We start from the raw sequence: 24,206 nt of genomic DNA, 5'->3' as shown, positions 1-24,206 counted from the left end.
GGGTTCACAGCAGCGCTCTGCAGACAGGGCTCAACCCGAGTTCCCAGCAGCCCTGAGGGAAATCTGTCCACGTGAAAGTCAAAGGATTGCTCCCAAGTTACTTGAAGTTGTGCAGGACATGGCTGCATTCCACACACACAGTGTTCAAGCTTAGGATTTTATTAGATTAGCAAGTCTGGTTTAGGATGGAAGTGAAGATTTAAATGTGCTTGCTGAGATCTCTGAAAAACACTTTATTCCCATCTGTGCTCCACAGCAGCATCCTTCTGTGGAGGAGCAGTCCATTTCATGTCAGTAACAACTCAACCCATAGAAATATTTCTTGGATAAGCATTACCACTTGGTCCACCCTTGTTTGGATTTAGCAAGAGTCCAAGCTGCCAGGCTCCCTGCACTTCCTTGGAAGTCTGAGTTTGAAGCACAGGGAGAGCCTGTACCTGCACAGGGAGTGCAGATACAATTAGCAGTAGTGCAGGCTCAAAACAGTGAATGCTTTTCTTAATAATGAAAGTTTGAAGTCTCTCTAACTTGGACCTGTCACAGCACTGGCTGCTGCGTGGCCTGTGACCTGCCAGCAGAGGAAGGCACCCTGAGAAGCCCTGGAATATTATTGTCTTTGTGGCCTCTGAGTTCACAGTCCTGAAGAACCTCTTCCCAGCAGGGTCGAGCCCCTTAACACAGGTAATGTGTTGTGGTTTGTACTGGGAATGCTAAGAAGGCTGCTCCATGGAGACCACTCTCTCCTAATGGTTCATTGTAAACATTTGTTTGGCTCAGTGACACCCTTGGTTCAGCTTCCAGTGCTGCTGGCTCTCCTTCTCCTGGGCTCTGGAGCTGTGCAAGCTCCCATGCAGCTCATGGGGAGGCTCAGGATTAGAAAATGCAGGCTCCACTGGCAGCACTGGTTCCTGTCTCTGGTCACTGCTGTCACCCATTACCTTCCTCTGGCATCCTTTGCCCTCCCTTGGGGCTGCCTGCTCCCCTGAGCTGGTGTGGAGAAGAGCTTCCTTGCTACCAGAGCAATTTTACAGAGAAAGGAGGTTGGCTGACCACGTACTTAATGTACATAAAAATAGGGTTTTTGGGGTTTTTTTAGAAAATCAAGCCAGTTGGAATAAAGTGCAGACCCAAAGGATTCTGCACATATCATGAACAGCAGCAGACTGTAATTCACCTGAAACCTATGATTTTAGCTCCCACACCTGGAGAGGCCAAGCAGATGGGCACTGTGTGTGTCAGGTATTCAGGCTCACAGCACCACAGTTATTCCCAACCATCTGACACTGCTGAAAGGAGTGGGAGTGGGATGTCTTGAATCTTGGAGCGGGTTGGAAAACCCCAAACTCTGTCAGTGTTTGTAGTGGTAACTTGGGGAAAGCAACAGGTTGGATGGAGTAACAAAAAGTGCCCAGTTCCAGGGGGCATTTCAGCACCAAAATATTCCATTGGACTGATAAAGTCCACATGCAGTTTGAAATTTTGTGGTGACAGGGATGTTAATGCTGGGCTTGTTCTACAGTAAACTGAGCAAGTGACTGCGTGGCCTTGCACTGCAACACAAACAAGCTGCACCGATTGATGTGCGTGTATCGGCTGTTACAAGAAAGGGAAATGGGATTTAATTGTCAGGAGTGACTGAAATATGAATGGGAATTACGCAGTTTGCACAGTGGCTATAACTGCTCTGTAATGGTGTGACAGCAGGGCTCTAATTGTTCATTTCTTTTGTTGGGTCACTTGCAAATTAAGTAAGTATCTCTGACAAAGGCATTTTTATGTTTCATTAGTTTTGAGGAGGTTCCTTTTATACCAAGTACAGGCCATTGTAATAACTTGGCAAGGCAACCGCTGCACCGTGGGGAAACCTGCACCAGTTCTGGGTATTGGTTTGCTATTTCATGCTGGTGCTGCCATTCTCAGGGTTGTTAAAGCAGCACATGGGAAGAGCAGGGACATGGGGTGTGCAAGGAGCTCTGTGTGTGGATGCACAGTTGTGCAAGGGCAGATGCCAACCCTGCCAAAACACACAAGAACTTTGCCACCTTCTGCGGGTCCCAGCGTTCCAGCTTGGGGGTGGAGAGAAGAGGGAAATGCTGCCTTGTGGCTGCTGCCTCCTTTCCATCAGAGAGAGCCAGGCAGCCTCCAGTGCAGATCATCACCATCCACACAGACTCCATCTCACTCCCCTGCAGCCGTGACTGCTGCGAGGTGGGTTGTGGCTGGCACAGGAATATCTGCCTTGCTTCCTCCACGAGTGTCACTTCAGCTGGCTGAGAACTGCCCCAGAGCAGGCAGAAGTCAGAAGAAGATGTCAATCTGCTCACAATTTTTGCAGTTTGTGTTTCAAGACAGATGAAACTAATAAATAAAAGAAGAAATGTAACTGTCCAAAGTTTTGACAAGCAAAAGCAAATATTTGCACAGATGTGCTGGCTGCTGCCAATTACTTGGGATTGCAATGTTTTTGGATCAATTCATGCCCCCCACAGCCCCAGCACTGTTTCTTGACTGCTCAGGCCCAGCAGCACCGTGGGAAGCTTCAAGCCCTGGTGGAGGGCAGGGACTGCAGCACAGAGGGAGAAGGGAAGGGCTGAGCCAGGATGCCCAGGAGGGGGATGTTGGGCACCTGGGCTATTTGCACAGGAGGGATGTCTACTTAAGCCCAGTTGTTTCAGAGCCTCATTTTTTCCTTCCTCAAGAATGAGTTTTTGACTTTAATTTTCTGTTTGTGATGGGATTTGTGCCGCAGGGACAGGGACAGCTGCGGTGGTGGCACACGATGTAGAGGTGCTGGCTCTCCCAGGCGCAGCAGGGAAGGCAGGTGGGACTTGCTCTCTGCAAGAACTGCTTTTCTCTGCACAGTCTCTCTCCCAGTGGCTTCCTCCATGTGATTTATCCTCTTGTTGCATCTGGACAGACTCACTGCACTCACTTTGCATTGCTACAATACCAGCAGCAAAACCTCTTTTCTTTACGGGAAGATTTTCCCTTCAGGTTGAGGCCATTTCTCCAGCCTTTGTCCCTGTGTTTGTCAAAGCCACAGCAAGCCCAAGCTCGTGTTTTTCTTCACAGAGGTGATGTGCAGGTTTGTGTGGGGCAAGTCTGGGGGCTTGGGGAAGGGCTGCTTGGGGCTTGGGGTGCCCACCCGTGCCAGGGGAGGGGGATGCTCCATGTCCCTCCCCAGCAGGGACACCCTGAATGTGAAATGCAAACTAGAGCTGTGTTCCCTGCCCCTCCCTGCCCACAGCTCTTCTGTGCCCTCTGGCCTTTCTGCTTCACCTGGGCTGAGCCTGCCCAGCAGAGCTGCAGGGTGTCCCCACGGGCAGCTTGCCATCAGCTCCTGCTCCCGTGGGACAATGATGCACTTTCCAGACATATCTCTATTCTCTGCCTATGATATTTGCTAGATTAAAATCTCTTTTTCCCCTACCATGTTTAATGTCTTCCGCTGTGCATTTTAGAAAGAAGTACTTGATAAGGTCAGGAAAACAGCTTTTAATTATGGGACACACCTAACAGTTGGGGTTTTTTGAACTGCATGAACATATGGAGGAGGAAGAGGGTTTTACATGTTGGAGACCATCTTTGTAAACTGTCCTCGACTTGTAAGACTGTTCAGTTTTACTGGAGTTTGTACGCATTTTACTTTTGTAATTTTTTAAGTGATTTGATAGACTTTTATTTTAGGGCAAATTCTACATTTTGTATGCGATATTCCAATGTGGTGTATTTTTATTTTTGAGAAAATGATGTTGAAACCACGATATACTTGTCAATGTAACATATCCACTGTGTAATTTCTATTTAAAACTGGACTCTGACCATGAAGTGCGTGCTATTTTACGTACTGGTTGTTGCACATTAAAGAGGTTTCTCAGTTTGCTGCCATCACTGTTCATCACTTCCAAGAAAGCACAAGGGAGTAGTTTATTTCTGCCATGATGCTGCCAAAACCCACTGCAGATACTGCTACAAACTGGGGGTTGTTTAGTCTAAACCAATGTAGCCTCATCCAATCATCTCCCAGCCCAGGCAATGGAAGATTTCCATGGCTTTTCCTGAGGATTTGGGGGGGTGGTCTGGCACTGCAGGTGCACCCCTTGGTACCCTCCAGCAGGGAGGGGAGCGAGGGAGGGGAAGGGGTGGCAGGGGTGGCAGCCTCTGCAGCCCCACCACATCATCACAACTCTGATTGCTCCGGGCTCAGGGCTCAGGATGCTGCAGGCCAGTTGATTTTGCTGGCTCCCATCATCGCTGTCTCTGCTGGGGCTCTTAGAAAGGAGACCCTTCATGAGAACCTTCCTTGTGTTTACCCTGCGTTTAACTGAAGCGGACCCAACCCGGCATCTCTTGATCCATGTTTATTTTCTAGGACCAGCTCTTCAAGAATGGCCTGACTACTTATCAGGACAAATTTAAAATAGCCTCACATCCTATTAGTGTTGGGAAGAAATCTGTCAACTCTCATGTGGTGGAATATCTGGGCCCCGCTATTCTTAGCAACAGTCTCTTTCCAGGCTATATATGGGAGCTTAAAGCGCCTCTAATGATACAGTTCCCAGTTGTATTTATCTTTGCAGTGTTACAGAAATCTCCATCCTTAGGGGGATGAGAACTGAGGATCATCTCAGAGCCCTGATGTAGTTTTGTGCGCTGGTGAAGTCCCTGTGCTCGTTCTTTCCCAGGTTTTTTTCCTATTTTCTGTTTTATCTTTGCAGTTGTTGAAGTCTGCTCTTTCCCTGGCACGTAAATGACATTTATTCTGTCTTTCCTGAGAGACTGCTGGGTGCTGGCATCTCCCTCTTTGACTGTGCTGCAGTTGCACATGGGGGAGCAGCCGGGCTGGGGCCAGCTGGTTGAAAGCTCTTGGTGCTGCGCCCAGATGTGCCCAGATGTGGGTGGGCTCTCACAGAGACCTCATGTCTAATGGCCGTGGGACCGGGAAAAGGTTGGGGGCACTTGTAAATGCTGGGTCTGTGTGTTTTGGCATCTTTGGGCTGCAGCCGAACACCCAGGATGCTGATGCTGGGAAACATGAGCAGCAGCAGTTCCCCAAGGCAGGGGGACCTGCTTTCACCCTCCATCCGTGGCCATGAGAGCTGAGCAGCTGCAGGAGCATCATTTACCTGCTCCAGGAGCATGATTTGGGCTCGTGTCAGGGACTCGGGAGCCAAGGCATTCACCTTTACCTGGCACACACCACTGATGTTACTCTGCACCCACCACCATGTGAACACAAATTCCCAAACAGGGATTTTATTTAATTTTATTTCTTTTGCCAGAGCTTGAGTTTGAGCCGACACAGGGGAAGGTCCAGAGTGTGCACCATGCCAGGATTCCTCACACCAGCTGCCAGGAGCAGCACCTTCTCCCAGTGCAGGCCAGCCACCCACTGAAGTCATCCTCAACTGAGGGCTGCAAAAACCCCTGTAACTCTTCAGGAGTCAGACGAGCATGGGAGCAGGGCCCACAGCCCGGGAGCTTTGCAGGTCCCATGGCCACAGGGAGGTTTTTCTTTGGGAGCTTTCTTGCTTTGCTCCATTTCTTTGCTCTGTATCTGCAGGCAGGTCCCAGGGCTGGGGAAACTCTGCCAGTGGCACCAGGATGGGCTGGACCCCTTCCGTCCCTCTGTCTGTCCATCCACCTGCTCAGCCACAGACCGACAGCCACGGTAAGCCCCGGGCTCGGGCACTAAAGGAGCGGTCAGGAGACACAACCTCCCCATGGGAGCACAGTGGCGTGGGGCTCGGGCCAGCACGAGCAGAGGGAATGGCAGCAGCCAAGGAACTGCCCCTGCCTGCTCTGAACCTGGAACTCCTCCCGGGGCTCCCCTGAACCTGCCCTCGATTGCAGAGCTGAGGGTCGGGATTGTGGCTGTGGCTTCACGGCTGAGTTTTGGCACTGGAAGAGCAAAGGGTGATGGTGGGCAAGGAAAAGGTGGCTCTGAAGGGTTTGTAATGAGTGGATGAGCAGCAGAAGTGTGAACTAGATCAGCACAGCTCACACAGAAATGCCTTCACTGCCTCCAGTGTGCAGAAAAAAACATTTTGAGAGAGGTTTTCAGCATAGGCCAGAGCCTATGGCAAGCCCTGCAGCTTGTCCCACCCTGCACATTCAGTGTATTAGGGATGGTTTTATCTTGGCTGGGGTGGGCTCTGGGCTGGCGTGCAGCAGCGATGCTCAGAGTACAAGTTTGTACCTGTTCACTCCAGACCCTCCTTGGCTCCAGCAGCTCCTGGCACAGTGGAGCCTGCCAGGGACTGAGCTGCTCCCCAGGACAGGCAGCTCTGCCAGGCAGGAGGTTCGTCTCCTCCAGTGCCAAAGGAGTGATGGATCAGCAGAAGACAGCAGTAATTGCCAGGAGGCTTTCAGGCAGAAAGCAAGGCTCGAGGACAGGCTGATGTAAGTCAGCATGTAAATTGGGGACAACATAAAAATAATTCCAGCCAAGCTCCTAGGAAGAAACCTATGAACAAAAAATGTTGTTGCTAAGAAATGTGAAAACAGAAAACAATAATGTGGCTCCTGGCAGGGTAATAAAAGTGTATCAGCGTTGTGCCTGCTCTCCCGTACAGATCGCTTGCTCGTGACAGTAAATTAAGTACTGCCAAAATGGGAATGGTTTTCTCTGTGGCCATTGATGCTTCACATCATGGAAATATCAAATGTTTCTGATGGCTGTTCATTACCCTGCGCTTGAGAGGGGAGCAATCCTTTGCTGGCTCCATTATTTCCATGACAGCAAGGAAATGACTATGGGAGGTTTAAAAACGAAGGAATGCAGCAAGGTTAGATGGATGGAACCTCAACAGCCTGTTGCTGCTCACTGTGGGCCACGCTAACCCTGACTCTGGGAGACACCTCACCGTCTCCAGAGTGATGGAAAGCCGGGATTACTTTTTGCTTCCAGCTAATTGGAGTTCACAAACTGTGAAGTTTGACCTTGAAAATCTTCAGAGATGTTATTTTGAAGGGTGACAATGCTGCAGCACAGCTGCTCAGCCAGAAGACACTTTCCACAGCTCCCCCACAGCCAGGAGGAGCTTTAAGTGGTTGCTGGATTCCAGATCTGCCTCAGCTGGTACGAGGACCCAAAGAGTTGCACCTTCCATACTCTGTAGAGATCCACACCATGGAGCTGACAGATGGATGTGGCTGGTGAGCAGTGCGACAACGTTTCCTTGTCATCTTAGGAGTTTTAAAATGAAAACCAGCTGACCTTACACACGTTTGAGTTGCTGTGAAGTGTCAACATAGGGCCAGCTGGGCCAAAAAAAAGGGTGATAAAACTGCTGGGTCATAAAATAAACCTGCCTGTGATCACACTGGGGCAAACAGGAAAAGGTGAGAGTCTGCCCAGCTGCCAAGAGCCAGCTTTACCTTTCTGTCACAACACCAAAATAACCTTCACCCGGTTCAGTCCTTACCCCAGAGGAGAATGGTTTGGTTCGGAGATACTGTCAGCAGATTGAAGGGTTGAAATCTCACCAAAGACAGGGGATGTGTGCATGTGGTTGGGTTTTTTTCCTTTGGGAACAGCTGAACTCTGTCACCTTCTTGATTAATTTGAACCTCAGTTGTTTTTTTTTTTAAACAGAAGGTGCAATGACAACTCTGACAGTGGTATTTTTTTTATGAATGGACAAAACAAACCACGTCAAAATGCATTTCAGCTGTTAGCAAAACAGTTTGTAATGAGTCTCCAGAGCTTTTGGTTAGTGACTGTGTGGTCCCTCAGCTGTACCCTCGAGGGGGAAGCACACACAGGGTGCCATGGGGAGCAGAGCTTTTGCAGCTGAGGGTTGACTCTCACACACTGAGGTGCTTGCTCTGTGCTGATCTCTTCAGGATGGCTGCATTGAGCTGATTTAGGCTGACACAAGGAATGTTGCTGAGCTTGGGGACTGTCTCCCTGCCTGGTCACAGCAGCACGACCCCGTGGGCTCTCAGAGAGGAGTGAAATGGTTGTGTGGGCAGAGGGAAGTTCAGGAGTCAGAGCCAGGCCATGTGATCACACTGTGACGGGGGACTGGGGGCACGGGTGCCTATGGGGGGGCACTGGTGGGGGTGCTGGCACCAGTAGCAGTGCTGGGTGTGGAGGTGGGGGATTCACGTGAGACCTCTTTTACTGCTGCAGCCTGCCTACTTTCCAAGGAGTGTGTCTGCTCAATGCTCTGCCTGGCCTCTGCTCCTGGCAGCATACGAGGCTCATGTATGAGAGAGTCAGCAGCCTTGCTAAAATCAGGCTGCAGGATATTTCTTATTTCCATGCTATCTGCACGACGTGGTGCCTGTTTACAGGAGGAAATTAACTTGCTCTGGATAATGCCTGGATGCCCAAACACATCTGCTCAGCTGCCCTGTGGTGGTTACAGCTCCTTCATCTGAGTCCCTGCTCCAGCGTTTTCATGAGCTCGGGTGTTACCTGGGCTGGGCTGCAGCTCCCTGCCCCTCCTCACCTCGAGTGTTGGCAGTGCCCTTGCCCAGGCAAGTGCCCCACCAGCCATGGATATTTCCATTTCCATCCCTTAACAGAGAAGAAAACACCAGCAAATGGGCTTCATATGGAGGGACAGGGCTGGGACAGATTTGTCACTGCAGCACTGGCTCAGCCCGTCCCCAAAGCCCCACTTGCAGGGATCTGGGAGCAAACAGCAAGACCAGACTCAAGTCATAAGGAAACTTCTGCTTTTTCCTTTTCCTGAATTTTTTATACTGACCCTCTGAGCACTACCAAAGGCAGGCTGGAGGGGTCTGTGGGGCTGCAGCTGTTGCTGTGGTCCCCCAGAGAGCTCCGCAGCCTGGCCTGGGTCCCTGCTTTGCCCATGCTGCTGGGGTGCTCCCACACCTCATGGGGAACCCACGAGATAACAAAACTTTCTGTTTTCCACACAATTAAGAATTAAAGAGAGAAAAAGGTACAGTTGGGATACTGTTCTCTCACAGTGAAGGTGAGAGAACAAAATTTACTGATGCTACAAGTGAAGCTGTTATGTTAATGAGTCAAATTAGCAACTAGAAAAAAAATGTGGTGGTAGACAGATTTAAGGGAAATTGGAAATTTGTTTCAACGTAACGCTTTGCTCTAATTGTATGCAGAGGTGTCTTGATGCAAAGCAAAACTGTTCAAAAATGACCTCCCTGTGTTATCGTGCAAACTAACTGAGAAAAAAATCCATCTTATTCACAGCAAGTTTGTTTTTACTGTTCTTGTGCCTCTCAATTACTTTTTAATGGTCTGCATTGAAAAGAAATTCCTGTATGCACACTTGAGAATATGAAAACACCCAAATGATAGCTTATGATTTAGTAGGATTAAAGTATTATGTATGCAGGTGTAGCACGTTTCAGGTTATTAGCAATCCAATCTATTTTTTATGACATTATGGTGTAATTTTCTGTATGGAACTTCAATATAAGTCTTAAGCTGTATCGGAACATAAACTAAAATGTTCCTGACTCTGTCACTTTTCATGGTCTTTACTTTGATTAATAAATGCAACAAGAGCTATAACGTTCTTCAACACGAGGCTACGATCATCCTTCAATCAAAACATGTCCCTCAGCTTTTCATAACTTTTTGCATCAATATGTAGGGCTTGAGCAGCAGCAGCAGCGGCGACAGGATTTCATTGCAGCTGAGCATATACAGCTGAAAGGCTCTGCAGAAGATGAATGTCTTTTCGCCGGCTCGGCACAGAGAGCAGTTGTGCCCTTGGGGGCTCGGTGTCACCTGCACAGAGCTGAGGAGCACAAGGGAGATGCTTACTGCAGATCTGGACAAGGATTTGGCACCCTGAATTTCATATTCAATCTTACCTCAGCGGGCACCTCACTCAGAAATACCTTTTTTGAAAGGCACCCCATGTTCGGTGTGGAGCTTGTGCTGGGGAAGGGAGCCTTACATCCAGTGACACAATTTGGTGTCCACAGAGACAACAACTCATGGCAAATATAACCCAGACCAGGGCCTCAGGATGCGACCGAAGTGCAGACAGGGAGGAAGGATGGATGCTGCAATTCCCCATCCCCACTCAGGCAGCTGAGTGGATGTTGTATGCCCGTTGGCCACAAAGGTCAGGAGGAAGCTCCTCCTCGTTCCTGTGGCCCGTCTGGCCAGCGCTGTCAGGGGCCCCAGATCCGCCGCACGTTGGCCACGCAGGAGAAATAACTCAGAGGCTCGTCAGGTTGGTCTGTTTTATTTCTGAATTATTCTTTACATTGTACAATATATAAAAATACAGAGTACCCAAAAAAAATTCACAGTGTCTAAAGGCAGTGATAATAGTCTAGGTCACCTTTATGCTAAAGTACCATCAAGTTCGATTGCATAGGAAAGGTGATGTGCCTTCACAACAGAGTCCAATAATACTCTCCAGGTTTTATTGTTTTGGGGCAAGCATTCTGTGTTCACATAATTGTTTCCCATGTATCCAAAATCCAATATTGCATCTGTCACTCTCCCACCTCAACCACAAGCTAAATCCTATCATTTCCATCTCACATACCATGCATCCTCCCTAAAGCCTCCTCTGTGGGAACGCTCCTAATTAAGCACATGGCTTTTAGGTATGGGCAGGTCTGGATGCTGTCTAAGGAGGGGTGTAGAAAGAAAGCACACTGCCGTGCAGCTGGCTGGCTTTTACATTGTTTGACATTTTGGTACTAATAACATTTTTGCTCCAGTTATTAATGGCCCATCCACATCGACCTCTGCTTGACTCCGTGGCCTGAGAATCAGCAGCGTCCTGCTGACAAAGGCATCAGAACCAGAGTGCAGTGTTAATACTTTTCATGACCAGATTTGTTGAAAACCAAATTGTGGCTGGGGCCTGCAGAAAGCCAAAGGCTGCTCTTATAGCACTGAATCCTCTTGAATAGCAGGGATGAGTCCGCAGCTGAGGCTGGAGGCAGAATGGAAAAAGTAACAGGTTCAAGACCCAAACTGACTCTGAATGCTACTGAGCACTTATGTTTGTGGCTATGTAAATAGTGGGTAGCTGGTTTGCTCCTCCAGCCAGCATTAATGCAGTAATGCATTAATTTTGCCCAAAGGTTCTAAAGAAGGAATTTCCAGGCAGAAGAGCTGAGACTGGGTAAGTCCCACAAGGACCCAGCTCCAGAGGGGTTTCTGCCCAGTTTTGAAGGCTCTGGCAACCAGGAAAAACAAAGGTGGACAGAAAGCTCTCTCACCTACCCCCAAACTGCTCTTGAAGCCACCTGAAGCTACCTTCTAAAAAGCTTAAGGGAAAGATTCATCTGTTGGGAGTTTAGGCTTTGGTTATGAGGGCATTTAAGGGATTTGTTGGAGAAGAATGAATCCTCCAGACCTGATTTACTGGGTATTTTTCTGCCATGTCAGACAGCTCTGAGGGTGCTGTGCCCCGCCGTGTGTGAGGGCTGGCTCAGGGGGGTGGTGGGGTGAGGCGTGGGGGCAGAGCCTTGGCCACTGACACAGAAAGCTCCAGAGACACCCATGCCACCAGGTGCCTCCATGGCCTGCTGGGTTTTTTGGACCCTTCTGAAAAACAAAAGCCATGGTATCACAGGGATTCTTTTCCTACATTTCAGATAAAACCTCCCGGCGTGACTGTAAGGCAAGGTTTGCAAAGCTGATCAATAACTCAGAAGGCAGTTACTGACTTCTTTAACATGGAAAATGACATTTTCCCCATTCTAACAGATGATGTCTTTTGCTCTAATGGTACAAGACTTGTTACTTCTACTTGCTATTTTAATTTTCTTTGCACAATTACTCCCTACCTATAATTACAAGAACAATAGAGTGATACACATGAGAAATTTAGGAGGCTTATTATGAAAATATAAACAGTATCAAGTATCTCTTTCTTAATAACTTTTAACCAGAACAATTTAGGGGAGAATCAGCATTTCTAACTAGAAAAATCAATTTATTTTTCAATTAAAAAATTATATTTCATTTACCTCAAAAGTGTGTTTTTAAACCTAATGGAAAGGGTAGTAGATTTTTATAGGGTTTTTTCTTCAGTTTGTCCCTGTGGAATTTGAATACCAGCACTGCCTTTCTTATTCTAAGTTTCCTCTGCAGGCATTTTGCTAAATATATATATTGTGTGTGTATATATTATAAATATATACCATATCTATCCACTGATAGATGGATACACTGTTACAAAAAGAAGAGTAAGTTGTTACAGAAACTTTACATTTACATTTATATATATATATTTATAGATATTTATATATATATATATAAAACTCTCCCCCGCTACATTTGGTACAAAGAATAAATCAATCTCAATGGACAGCAGTTTTCTCTCCAGGTGGGCTGAACAGCAGATTATCACTGGAGGCATCAAACTGTCTGCATCAGACATGGGCTCCATTCCTGCTCTCTGCTGATTTCAAAGCAAACACTTCATTTTCTGAACATAAGGCAGTAGGAACAGTGGTGGTCAGACAATAAATGTTATTCTTCTGTAGTATCTGTACAGGTCATACATTTAACAGCAGCTCTGACTCGTATGCTGAACATTCAAGTGCACCTTTAGAGCAACAGCACCTCTTATGTGAGGGTTCGATCCTCAAGTGGTTCGTCAGTGAGCTGGGAGTTACTGGCAACTGCTCAAGGAAAACCCGACAGCAAGGGCACAACATCCCTGGATAGCAGCAGCAGGCACAGCCCCTCAGCCGGGAGAAAGGCAGCCCTTTCCATGCAAAAAGAGAGAATGGCCTAATTACAGATGTTTCCACTACATAGCTGGCTGTAAGATTTCCATCATATTTCACGTCCTGTACACCTGAATCCTATCCAAAGGGTTTGCAGAGACACAGTGTCTCCAGACCTACAGAGGAACCACCCAGGGTTCCTTTTCTCTGCCTTAGAAGTAAAGCAAAAAAAAAAAAAATTATATATATAGCATAATGAACTTTCTGGAAAGCAATGCTCCCAAAGGAAATGCATTTCTACTCCAGTTTAAGATGGTATTAGCAACAGGAAATTTTAGCAAGTTTAACATCCAGCTGCAGGAGCAACTCAGACTTCTACAGATATTACAGACCTGACGGTCAAGGTGCCAAATTACCTGGACTGCAAGAACATCCCTGCACATCACGTAGTCAACCTGCCACACACTGGAGAGCTCATAAAAAATGCAACTCTCACACCGCATTAACATCGTCCTTACAGACTGCACTCCTCTGCAAACATTAATTGAGTAATACAGTGTTCTGATTTCTTTTTTTCACTCTCTCCTGGATTCTGCTTTCTGCTCCAATGGAGACTACAGCCCCTTGCTGTGATTGCCAATTATATGAAAAAGGGCTGAATCCATTTGGATGGCTGATAAGAAGGAATGTCTTGATGAAACTATAACCACATGCACCACCCTCATAGCATCTGCCCTCCAATAGCCTACAAAATATCCACCTCCTGAGCACAATGGCAATAATCACCCATCTTGGTGACTGGAACATTTAAATAATTTCATATGGTACTCTGCAAAAAAAAATTAGTTTACACCATGTTATTCTGTGAAGCCAAAAATGTAAAAAAAAAAAAATTTAAAAGGAGAGAGGGGAAAAGAGAAAGGAAAAATAGAAGATTGAGATAATTGCAAGGTTTGACTTGCATGCATTCCCTCAAACTCCAGCTGCAATCTTGCCACGTGCATGGTAATTGCAGAGTCTGTTAATACAGGGAATCTTCTGATGGGGAAGCTCAGAGATGCTTTGATTTGACAATGGCTGAAATGATCTTGGGAGCCAGTGTTTTCTTCTGAATCACACAAATTAAAGCTGGGAAATCCCATCCTGATAGTCTAATGTAATAATTTCCAGCCCTTGGGCTACATGCTTGTTAGAACTACATTAAGTCAGGATTTTAAATATTGCTGAGGGGCACGTGGAAATTCAGTGAGACAGAGTGAACTCGTTATTGCATGAGGCATGAAGTCATCACTCCTCAAAGGGGATTTAGGGCCTGGGAAGAGCCTCCCTGAAGGCTGCCTGCCACCAGTGCTATCCTGCTTCCATGGTGATCCTGCTCTGCCCCAGCTGCTTGTGCCTGGCTCTGCTGCTGAGGGTTCAGGGCTGCTGAACCACTGTGCCAGCTTGGAGAGTTGCAGCAGGTGCTTCAGACAGTCTCCTAGGTCTGCATCAGCTCCTGACTCCACTGCTTAAAGTCTGTTTAAGGGCATCTCTCTCTCTCCCTCTGCCCCATCTACTTCACCTGAGCAGAAACACGGTGGGCTGCTAAATACGAAAAGCAGCTGCTGAAAATGGTGGGCACTGCTGAGCCTAAGCTGTCCTTGTGGCAGTGCTAATAACCCCACTTTATTACAAACATCCCTACAGCTTTCAATCACTGCAAAATGAAGTCAAACAAAGTAATTTAAAAATGAGAGGCTATTGTATACTTGCCCTCTGGTCAAACCACCATAACACACAGGCTTGCAGAGTCACATTGGTTCCTCCTTGCAGGAAAAGCAATATACTTGTCACAAGTAGCACAGGCTTTCTTCATTTCCTACCAGCTGCCTACGTGAAAGAGCTGAGTACACGGCCCAAGCTGGGCTTCCAAACAAGCAACTGCAAAGGAACAGCACTGAGAAACAACCGATGCCGGCTCACAGCGAAATCCGAAACCAAGCGGGGACAGACAGGACTGCTGGGGACAGACCGAGCGGAGCCGGGCACTGGCACGGCACTGCTCGGGGAAGGTGCAGACAACAAAGCCAAGCTCAGGACCACGTGGAGCTCATGCGTATTTCAGGGTGTACTTTTATCTCATGCTCAGTATTGCGACATTCTAAAATACTTAGCATCAGGAGTTCATCATAAATATTTAGAAACACTGAATGGTAACAGTGGTGGACTTGTTCACGTTGCTAACACACTGGATGTAGTTGTACATTAAGCACCAGCGATAAGTTTCCTTTTTTGCCAAACAATTATGTCAGACAAACATCTGGTTGTAGACAACATGGCTTCTGCATCAGACTAATACAATTCTTATAGACATAGTCACACACATACACAAAATTACATTTCAAGGCTGGATATACTGTTTAATGATGCTACCGCTCCAATTTATTTCAATAGCTGCAGCAGCATTTGTTTGTTGGGTTGTTTTTTCTCAGAAAAAATAAAGAAATATTGGCAAACAACGCACTTTACTCAGTTGTGTTACTATTTCATAAAGTACTGAGTGGAAGACGCTGTAAGAATGTGCAGCAGACTTTCTGGGTCATGTCAGACTATGGAAACATTCCTTAAAAAAATACCTTCCCCCTGCAAAGTCAGAATCACTCAATTTTTCAAAGTATATGAACTAAAACCCAATAATAAAACAAGAGGAAATATTAGCCCAAAGCATGGTGATTTCCCACAAGAAGAGCATGGCCGCTAAAGTTGCCTCTCCTGGCAGACACAATCAGGATCAAAGCTAGAACAAAAAGAGTTAATACTGTCTCGGAAAAAAATAAAAAGGAAGAAAGAAAAAAAGCCCATGGCTCTTGTGTGGCAATCATCACATCTCTTTTTCCAGTGATATAAACATCTTTGTTTGTTAGGCACTCCAAGTTCATGTCTCCAATGTTATTCCAACATTTACTTTTCTCAGTGTCTCACTGCCTGTATAATTTTCTTTTAATTAAGACTGGAAACATTCTGGAAAGCTTCTTTGGATAATGTACTTCGTTTGTGTGTTGTTTCTCATCAGCTGAACTGCATATTACCAAAGAAGGCTGCAGAGAGTATTTCCTGTAATATGGAAAGATTCTGTTGAAGATATAGGGAACACTGCCCTAGAAAGTTACTACTTTTTTTTTTCTCAGAAACATAAAAAAATCAAAAAATAAAAAAAAAAGAAAAAGAAAATGTTCTTCAAGTTGTTGGCATGATGGAGTCCTGCTTGGCCTGTCCCATGAGCTTTGTGTCACCCAGCACACCATTGTTGTCCTGGCTCAGGAATGATGCATCCAGCCCTGCTCCAGGAGGCCACCTCTTGCCTTCTTGGAGTGCTCCCATGTGTTGTGTGTGGCTGCTCAATGGCCACCAAGCCCAGCACACAGCCCCTTCCTCGCCAACCTCAGCCTTGGACAGCGCGCTGACCTTCCAGCCATAAACAGTTGCAGTAGAAGAGCCATCTCCAGACAAATATCCACAGGAGCTCTGCAGAATGGTCCATGTGAATTTTTGTCCTTGTAAGGAGATGTGCTGTTTACAAGAAACACAATTAATCAAAGGGAAAAAAAAAAGACCCTACTGTACAATATTTACATCTAGAAGCTGGGCCGGTATTTGGTCCATAAAATCAATTTTTTAAAAAAATCATATAGGAAGTTATCCAGTCCCATAGGATCTGTCCATCATCAGCTGTTGGTAAAGGTCCTTCCAGGGGAGGCCTCGGGCCTGTAATCATATTTATTCAGTGTACTGGGATAATAGGTTGTTGTGTACACATTGGTTTGCTGCAGCGGATAGAAGTTGGTTCTGTCGTCCGGTATCAAGTTGTTCTTGTTAAGTGTCTGTAAAAGAGAAAAGGAGATGACAGGCATGGCCACAGTGCCACACAATTACTCTCTTCTACCTGCAGGCACCTCCCTCTCACCTGCCTTCTCCAGCACGGACTGCTGCGGACACCACCACCTTCCCTCCGGCTGGGAGAGCAAGCTGGCACCTCGCGCTCGCTACGGGCTGGGCTTGGGGAGCACAGCTCCTGCCAGGTCTCCCTCAGCGGCCCTGTGCTCTACTGCTGGGGATGGACCCAGAGCCTCCTCCAGGGACACGGAGTCTCCTGGTGGATGGCGTGCTGTCTGAACACCATTGTCACACAAAGCCATGCTGGGCCTACACGAAGGTTGGCGATTAACGGCAGCGCTCAGTTCTAACAGTTCTAACCTCATCCAAAATGCTCATGGTACAGCCTCTGGCTCCCTCTCAAACCAGGTGCCAAAGGGCAGCTTTTCCTTTCTGGAAGAGCAGGTGTGCATTTACCTGATCTCCATCTCCATTGGTAGATATCCAGGTTTGGACCCCCCGATATTAAGTGTGTCACTTCTGTAAGCTACAGTATAAGTAACAAATCATGGTCACTTTTGGAAAATCTAAAATTACTTTAAAAAATTTTAACAACCACGTAACAATTGTTGGAAACAATGACATAAAAAATTAGAATGACAAATGCCCGTTTTACCAGAAAAATGTAGAAATTTTTTTTTTCTCCCTCCCCTCTTCCCACCAACAAGCAGATGCCCCCTCTCCCCAGATTAAAGACCATTGCTATGCCAGCTGTTACTTAGGTACAAGGATAAAATCACACTTTGTGTGTATGTGTGTGCAATAATTCTATGGAACTTTCTCCTTCCTCACAGTCATCTGATTTCTGTGAATTTGTCTGAGATACTTTTATCACAGTTTTTTCACCTAACCCCTGGCTTAAATTTCTTATGCCTATCTCTGGTCTATGTCACTCCAGTGCACCATTAATGGCTGTTGTGCAGGGAACTCACTCCTTTGATCTGAGAGTCAACACTAGGCATGCTGCTACAGCTTCCTTATCTTCAGGGAACATTTAATTAACAGCACATTTAAAGAGAGTATGAGCATCTCTCCCGTCAGGAGCAGAGATGGAGAGGTCTAATGCGCCAGCTAGTCCTGGGCCCTAATGGTTGTTCTGGCATGATCTGATGCTCCTTTAGTGAGGAACCACTTCACCTCACGTCCCCCTTGAGACAAACCCTTCATGCCTGACCCAGCTCAGGGCAAGGTGAGAACTAATTAACTGATGCTCGAGTCCCTGAACTACCCAGCTCCTTCAGCTTTACTCGACCCATTGAACTTCAGGCAAAGTGGCTCCCTCAGCAAGGTCAGAAATCTCTGCTCTGCCTGAGGGCAGGTGCAGAGGGAAGTTTCTGGGGAAGGCTCTGTACCCCCAGCCCCAGCAGCAGCAGGGTGACCTGACAGCAGTGGGCTCCCTACAGATGGAGAGCAGAGTCTCACCCTGTGCATGTGCCCATTGCATAGTCAGGGTTTATCCACATCCCAGCTGTGACCACTGAAAGGATCAGCTACCCGGGGCTCAAAGACAAGACCACAGGCAGTCCATTTAACTCCCTATTTCTTTGTAATCAAATCATTTTACTGCATGGGGAGGGGGAGAGGAGGAGGAAGAAAAGAAAATGTTTTCTTCTAATCAGCAGACTGACAGTTACAGCTACCCTGGGAGCTTACAACTCCCAATTTCATACAAGATGTTAGGAAGAAAAGCTTTCCTGTGCCAAAGCTAGCCTGGCAAAGAAATTTCCCAATTGCTGAACCACCAAATAAGTTTTTCAGAAATGAGCACTGCCTGAAACATCTCATACATGAAAACTGGAGGAGACCCAGTCTCCTCCTGGTCTGACTGCAATCTCCCCCTGCCTGGAGTCCCTAAATTGATCCCATTGCACAACGCTTGCAGGAACCAAGGAGGGAATTTGTATAGGCATGCTCTAAGTGACCAATATTTTCAAGAAATTAGAATTTGTGCCCTTCAATATGGAAGTAAAAAAGGAAATGTCATGCTTTGCTCCCAGTCACTCAAAGAAAAGTAGTGTGGCCAACAGTCTGCTGCTTTGTGCTGGAGGCTGGGAAACAAGGAAGCCAGCTTCAGTCCTCCAGTGCTTGCTATGCTTCCTTGGGAAATCCAATTAACTGCTCTGCGCCTCCGTGTCTTCTGACCCAGCTTGAGAAAAACAAACTTGAGATTCCCTGTAAAAAAGCACTTTTCTAAGTACTACCACCAAGTGTTTGGGGGAGTTGCTCTCTGGTGAGCCCCACAGGTGTTCACACTGGCTGTACATGATGGCTGTCGTTTCCTACTGATGTTCCTAGTCTGGGATACCCACTGCAGGAAGGAAGATGAAGAGGCTGAGTCCCACTGTCACAATTTTTCTGGACCTTCTTGAAGCTGGTCCAACATCCAGGCCTTGTCTGGGTTGGTTAAGATTCATGACACGACAGGATTGCCACCTCTGAAACTTAGTGAGATTAAAATCCTGACCTGCAATAGCTCAGGACTATCTTGGTATGAGGACAAAGACCTCAGGACTCACCTTCTTTGGTTTTGAGATGGAAAATCTGTGTGAGTTTTTACGTGTTCCACAGTATTTAAAACTAGCCCATTACAACAGATTTAGCAATTTATTAACATGATTTGCATTTTTCCTTTTCTCTCTTCATATGTTCATGTAATAGTTACTTAAGGAAAACACCACAACTGGTCATTTGCTCTTTTTGGTTTTATTTTGGATGGAGGGCTTATATCTTAAGGAAATACCTCATAAAATGGCTCAGTGGAATTTATAATACAATTAGCCACAAAGAATTTTTCTCTGGAAATGCTGCAGTGGCAGTACTATCCTAAATCAGCATGATCAATGTGCACTGCCTTAACATTTCCCCCCACAAACTTATTGTCTGTCTCATTTTAATAAACAGATGATTAGGTTTCTTGGCACTAGAAACTGGTTGATATTTTGTAGAGGGGAAATTAGGCAGCAGTGAAATTTAGAGATGCACACAGACACACTCATCCATTCACTGCGGGAGAAGAGGCTGCAGTTGAATCTCTCTGGTCGATTCCTGTGCTGCTTTACTCAGAGTTTTAACCCCTGCTCTCATCCCACAGCTCTGCACAGTGACAGTACAGAGATGGCCAACAACTTTCCTTTTGGAAGGCATTTCCCCATTGCTGTGTGGGTGATGCCATTGAGGTCAGAGCCTCCTGACAGCCTGAACTCACTGCAGTTCCTGGGGTGCATCCTGCTGCACCCATGGATGCCCCAGTAATACTTATCAGTCCCGACAGAAAAGGCAAGAGTTGTCACCAAAGTTGTCACCAGCCCATCACAGAAACAAACACAGACCAGACCCTAGCTGCCAGCCCAACTCCTGCCAGTGTCTCAATCCCTCAGCCCCCCTGAGCCAGGTCCCCAGTATGACCAGGGTCAAGAAGTGCTTCCTGAACACCCAGCATGTCCTCCTAGAATGGACAGTCCTTGGGTGCTTTTGCAGGGACTTGTCAGTGGCTGCAGCAGCTAAGCTGACTGAAGCAGCCCAGCAAGCACTAGAGCTCACCAGAGGTTTCAGGGAAGGAAGAGACTTGCCTTGGCAACCTGAGCCCTCCTGCACCACTGTCCTGCACCCTCCAGGGCAATAGATGTGTCAGTCATCTGAGCACCTCCAGACCCTTCCAATGATACTTCTCCTGACACTCAACCTTCTTGTCTTCTCTTTGTATCTTCTCTTACTGTCTGCTTCCTCCCAAATCAAACAGTACTGACTGCCCTTGCCAGCCCCTACAACCTTTTACAACTGTCTGCTCAGTAAGCAGAAAGAACCAAAAGCCTGATCAATGCTTACTGCTGCAAATTACTTGTGGCAAAATCTCCGTGCCATACACATGATGTATTCCAAACACCAAGGAAAATGGATTTCAGGCCATCATTTTGGTCCTATCCTGCCTTGAGAAGAAAGAAGCTTCTGGTATTTGTGCAAGCATAATATTCCACATAAAAAGTGAGGCCAGACTGAGCTAATATGAAAACCTGTGGAATGCACTTAGGAAAAGTATTCCATTCAACTAACAATTATTTCTTTTACCTGCTTCCTCCCTTACAGTATGAGCCATGACATCCTGGCATAGCTGGTATAATTTGTTTCTTTTGGTCTGTTCACCACTAACCTCAGTTCAAGGGCCTGTTAGCAGAAGGAAAGCCACCAGCATGCTCTAATGCAGCCAAGTGGATCACTCAAAAGCAAGCCCAACTTAACTGCTTTCTTTAAATGACACCTTTCACAGCCTTTAGGCTGCATTGGCAATGACTAATATAATTTGAAAAAAATCTCTGACCCAGGAACTCTGCTTTGTCAAGCAGGGATGTTTTCAGATGGACCATGATGGTTATGGCTTTAACAGACTGTAAAGGAGCAGCAGCTTGCTCCCTTATATGTGATCTGTCAACTCACCAAGAGATCCAGTCTTCTTGTTGGTGAATTGCATGTCCATGCCAAGCACAACAGAATCCTAAGTATTTCAATATTTATGGAATTATATGAACAATCTGATCACTCATGCAAGTGTGCAGTTGGAAGAGGAGGAGTCTGAGGGGAAGGGTCACACCATAGTCAGAGCACTCACAGGCTGCTTCTCCCAGTTACAGCCCAGTGCTGGGCGTGTTAAACATGACTCTGTTGTACCATGTGCATACATTTAACTTTCTTCTGATTTCTCCATTGATAATTTTAGCCGAAGGCATCATTCAAATTTTCCACTTGTTCATTTTTCTCCAGCAAGACCTTGCCACTACTTCCCCAAATTCTGCCTCTGCTCCAAATCATTAAGTCATTATCCACTGACCTACTTGCTTACATTCTCCCAGATGTATCAAAACATCTTTACACATAACAGCATGGGACTTCCAGTACTACTCCCAACTCCCATCCCACAGCTGCAGGTATAAGCTGTGTAAACATTTCTTACACATATAAACAGATCAAATGTTTCAATTTCCAATATGCAGTCATGAAAATTTCAAAACTTGATTTAAAAAGTAGATGGGCATCTCCTCACTCACAATTAAAAGGAAGTCCATATATTTTTGAGAAGCTAAGTGAAAATGATTCTTCTAAAAGCTTCTGATACTTGTACAACTAATACTAAAATTAGGACCATAATGTAGTTCCCACAGGGTAACATATGATGGCAAGATTTCCTTAATCTGCTCATGTAGAAAGCACTCAGCTTTTCAGAGCTCAGCATTCTCTCTGAGTTCCAGATCTTTCTATTTTGGGGCTTGTGGAGGAAGAGTCAGCAAGTTTCCCAGGAGTTTTGTAGGTTTATCTTCACCAGCTATGCAGCACCAGAATCCCAGTGAAGTAAGTGAGCAAGAACGATATCCCCCAGCCTCACAGCTCCTCCACTATTCTCTGTGAACAGATATCATTTCACTTCTTCTACCTCCCTCGCATGACACTTTCCTCTTTAGAAAGGTAAAAAAGAAAAAGGTAGGGGGACCTTCCCTGGGCAGCTTCAAACAATTTTTTCAGTTTTTATGGTTACCACCACTTCAACCTCTGAAGAGGCTGAACAATGCAGTGCACACCTTTCCATGGCTCATCAGAGACGTGCTGCCTGTGCCAGGGCTGCACAGGTTTAGGTTTCCACCTTGGAATTTTGTTTGTAATGTTGAACATCCCAGTGTACTACAGAGTACTTCATTTCCTTCACCACAGGATGAAGGAACCAGGGGTAACAATTTCAATCACTGCTAACCCTGGTCATCCACTGTGAACATGGCAGAAGGTCTAAAATCAGGGTCCAGGGAGCAGACAGCAACTTTGCAGCCAACCCATTCCTCTTAGTAAATCCAAATGAAGCCCATGTGCATCCCTCATCCTTCCGCTGCAGAAATCAAGGACAACACTCCTGCTGAACTCAGCCACACAAATACTCCTAAAAGAATTGAGGCAGTCTTTCCAACTTTCCTTGTAACAGCATCCAACAGACCTCCTGTAGCAACAGTGGGATGGCCATTACGCCCCCTCATTCCCCAGGAAAATGGAGGGATAGGGGAATTGTGCAATGATGTAATGAAACCAAGATCCAACATTTAGGTTCTTTTGCGCTCCTTTTAAACCATTTGCTTCTTGCAGTGAAATCAGATTGAGCAAAATGCCTTTTTGATGCAGATCAGCTGTTTCATGGAGCTATACGTGCTTTCTTGTTAAAGGATGTTACTTTTTGCCTTGTTGGAACATTAGCCAAATGACTCAGGGCTGTGGAAATATATTAATATCATGAAACATTTCCCAAAGTTTGTACATCTCTGGAAGTACCAGGGCAGAGATCTCGGAATTTAAATTAATCAGTAAATTTGGGAATAATTAGCATAATAATTACATTTCAACAAAATAAACCATACTACTAAAATAACCTCTTTTGGCAATAACTGACACCAAGAAAATATATGACGTCTGGCCCACCCACATGTTCCCTTTCTTCTGATCAACTGGATGCCACAACACTGCTGTGCCTCTTGAGCTAAGAATTACAAATAACCCTGGAAAGATGGAAAGTTGCCAGAAAGACCTTATGAGACCCATGTATTTATTCCAAGCTAGGAGTGATTTTTAAGAATTGAATGACTCCTCTTTCTGATTTTTCTTTAAAATTTGCTTAGTGTCTTATGCCAAGCAAACTATCTCACCTGATGCTTTTATAAAACTGCTTTAGCTCTGCCTACATGGAGTCAAAGGAAGCCGTGGCAGGGTTTATGTATTGAGCTTTTTCCTGATTAATTCAATAAGGCTGTTTGCAGGATTTACAGTGAAGTGTAGATGTACAGATGAGGAACCTATTTTCTATATAAGAAGGTTATTCATCTCAAAAAGAGATACAAAAAAATCCCACTGGGACACCAAACTTATGATTGCATTTTCTTTTTGGATGGAAGCTTACCATATTTTTAGACTGGAGATTCTTTGTTCACTGTTATTGGTAAATAAATTAAACAACCCCCAAATGACGGCAGCATCTGTAGATGTGCTCAGGTTGACAATAGAACTAACATCCAATTATCAGAAAATGAATAGCTAAAGTTATTTATAGCTGTTTGAAAATAGCTATTTTATCCTTGCACTTAGGAGGGAGTGAAGTTATATTACTGCCATTGTAAACTTACAAAACCCTTCAGAGCTGGCAACATAAAGGACCATTGTCAGAAGGATGCTTTGGCACATCTCTGACTTCAAGCACATGAGTAAGATGGCAAAACAAACTGCATGTAATAGTAAGGCAAACCCAAGTATTTTTCTGAACTGGAAACTGAAGTCTGAGGAGGTCATGGAAATCTTCCCACTGGCAAGTGCAGGTGTCTAGCCTAAAGCTTGCAATTTAGCCCCAGCTTGCCTATGATTTGGGGGTGGCAACACCCATGACGTAGTGTCCAGACACAAAAGAGGAATTTGAGGCTGCCCCAACTGCTTCCCAATATAGCTGATGCACAGGCTATAGCAGACATGATCTCAGCTGTGTGGGAAGGTGGAAACTGTCTCCTCGCAGCACTCCTGTGCCTTGGTGAATGCCTTTCCTGGGTGCTCCACGCACACAAGAGTGTTACTAGAGAGGCTCAGCATGCTCCAGTTCTCAAATTCACCAGAGGCATAATCACAGCCCTTTA

The 24,206-nt window shown here is 46.0% G+C and overlaps 1 protein-coding gene and 1 long non-coding RNA gene across 8 annotated transcripts in view; one reads left to right on the top strand and one right to left on the bottom strand.

The window, feature by feature from the left end:
* The first annotated feature begins 453 nt into the window (after nt 1–453).
* LOC119702981 lies at nt 454–8,404 on the top strand. The gene is made up of 3 exons (XR_005257517.1): nt 454–2,145; nt 3,310–3,312; nt 8,390–8,404. It is a non-coding gene; the product is annotated as an uncharacterized LOC119702981 (long non-coding RNA).
* A 1,758-nt stretch (nt 8,405–10,162) lies between these two features.
* SEMA5B (semaphorin 5B) overlaps nt 10,163–24,206 on the bottom strand; it is a 267,620-nt gene continuing 253,576 nt past the window's right edge. For 6 of the 7 annotated variants that reach the window (XM_038143560.1, XM_038143559.1, XM_038143561.1 and 3 more), the window contains one exon: nt 10,163–16,511. In XM_038143560.1, the coding sequence (XP_037999488.1) occupies nt 16,356–16,511 (156 nt within the window). In that variant the 3' untranslated portion in view covers nt 10,163–16,355. Of the gene's footprint in view, nt 16,512–16,980; nt 17,051–24,206 lie in introns of all 7 variants that reach the window. The other variant, XM_038143564.1, reaches the window with a different exon arrangement.

Source organism: Motacilla alba, chromosome 7, assembly GCF_015832195.1.
Source record: "Motacilla alba alba isolate MOTALB_02 chromosome 7, Motacilla_alba_V1.0_pri, whole genome shotgun sequence".
NCBI lineage: Eukaryota > Metazoa > Chordata > Aves > Passeriformes > Motacillidae > Motacilla > Motacilla alba.
The sequence above is the reverse complement of the archived record's forward strand: the minus strand, read 5'-3'. Positions and strand labels throughout refer to the sequence as shown.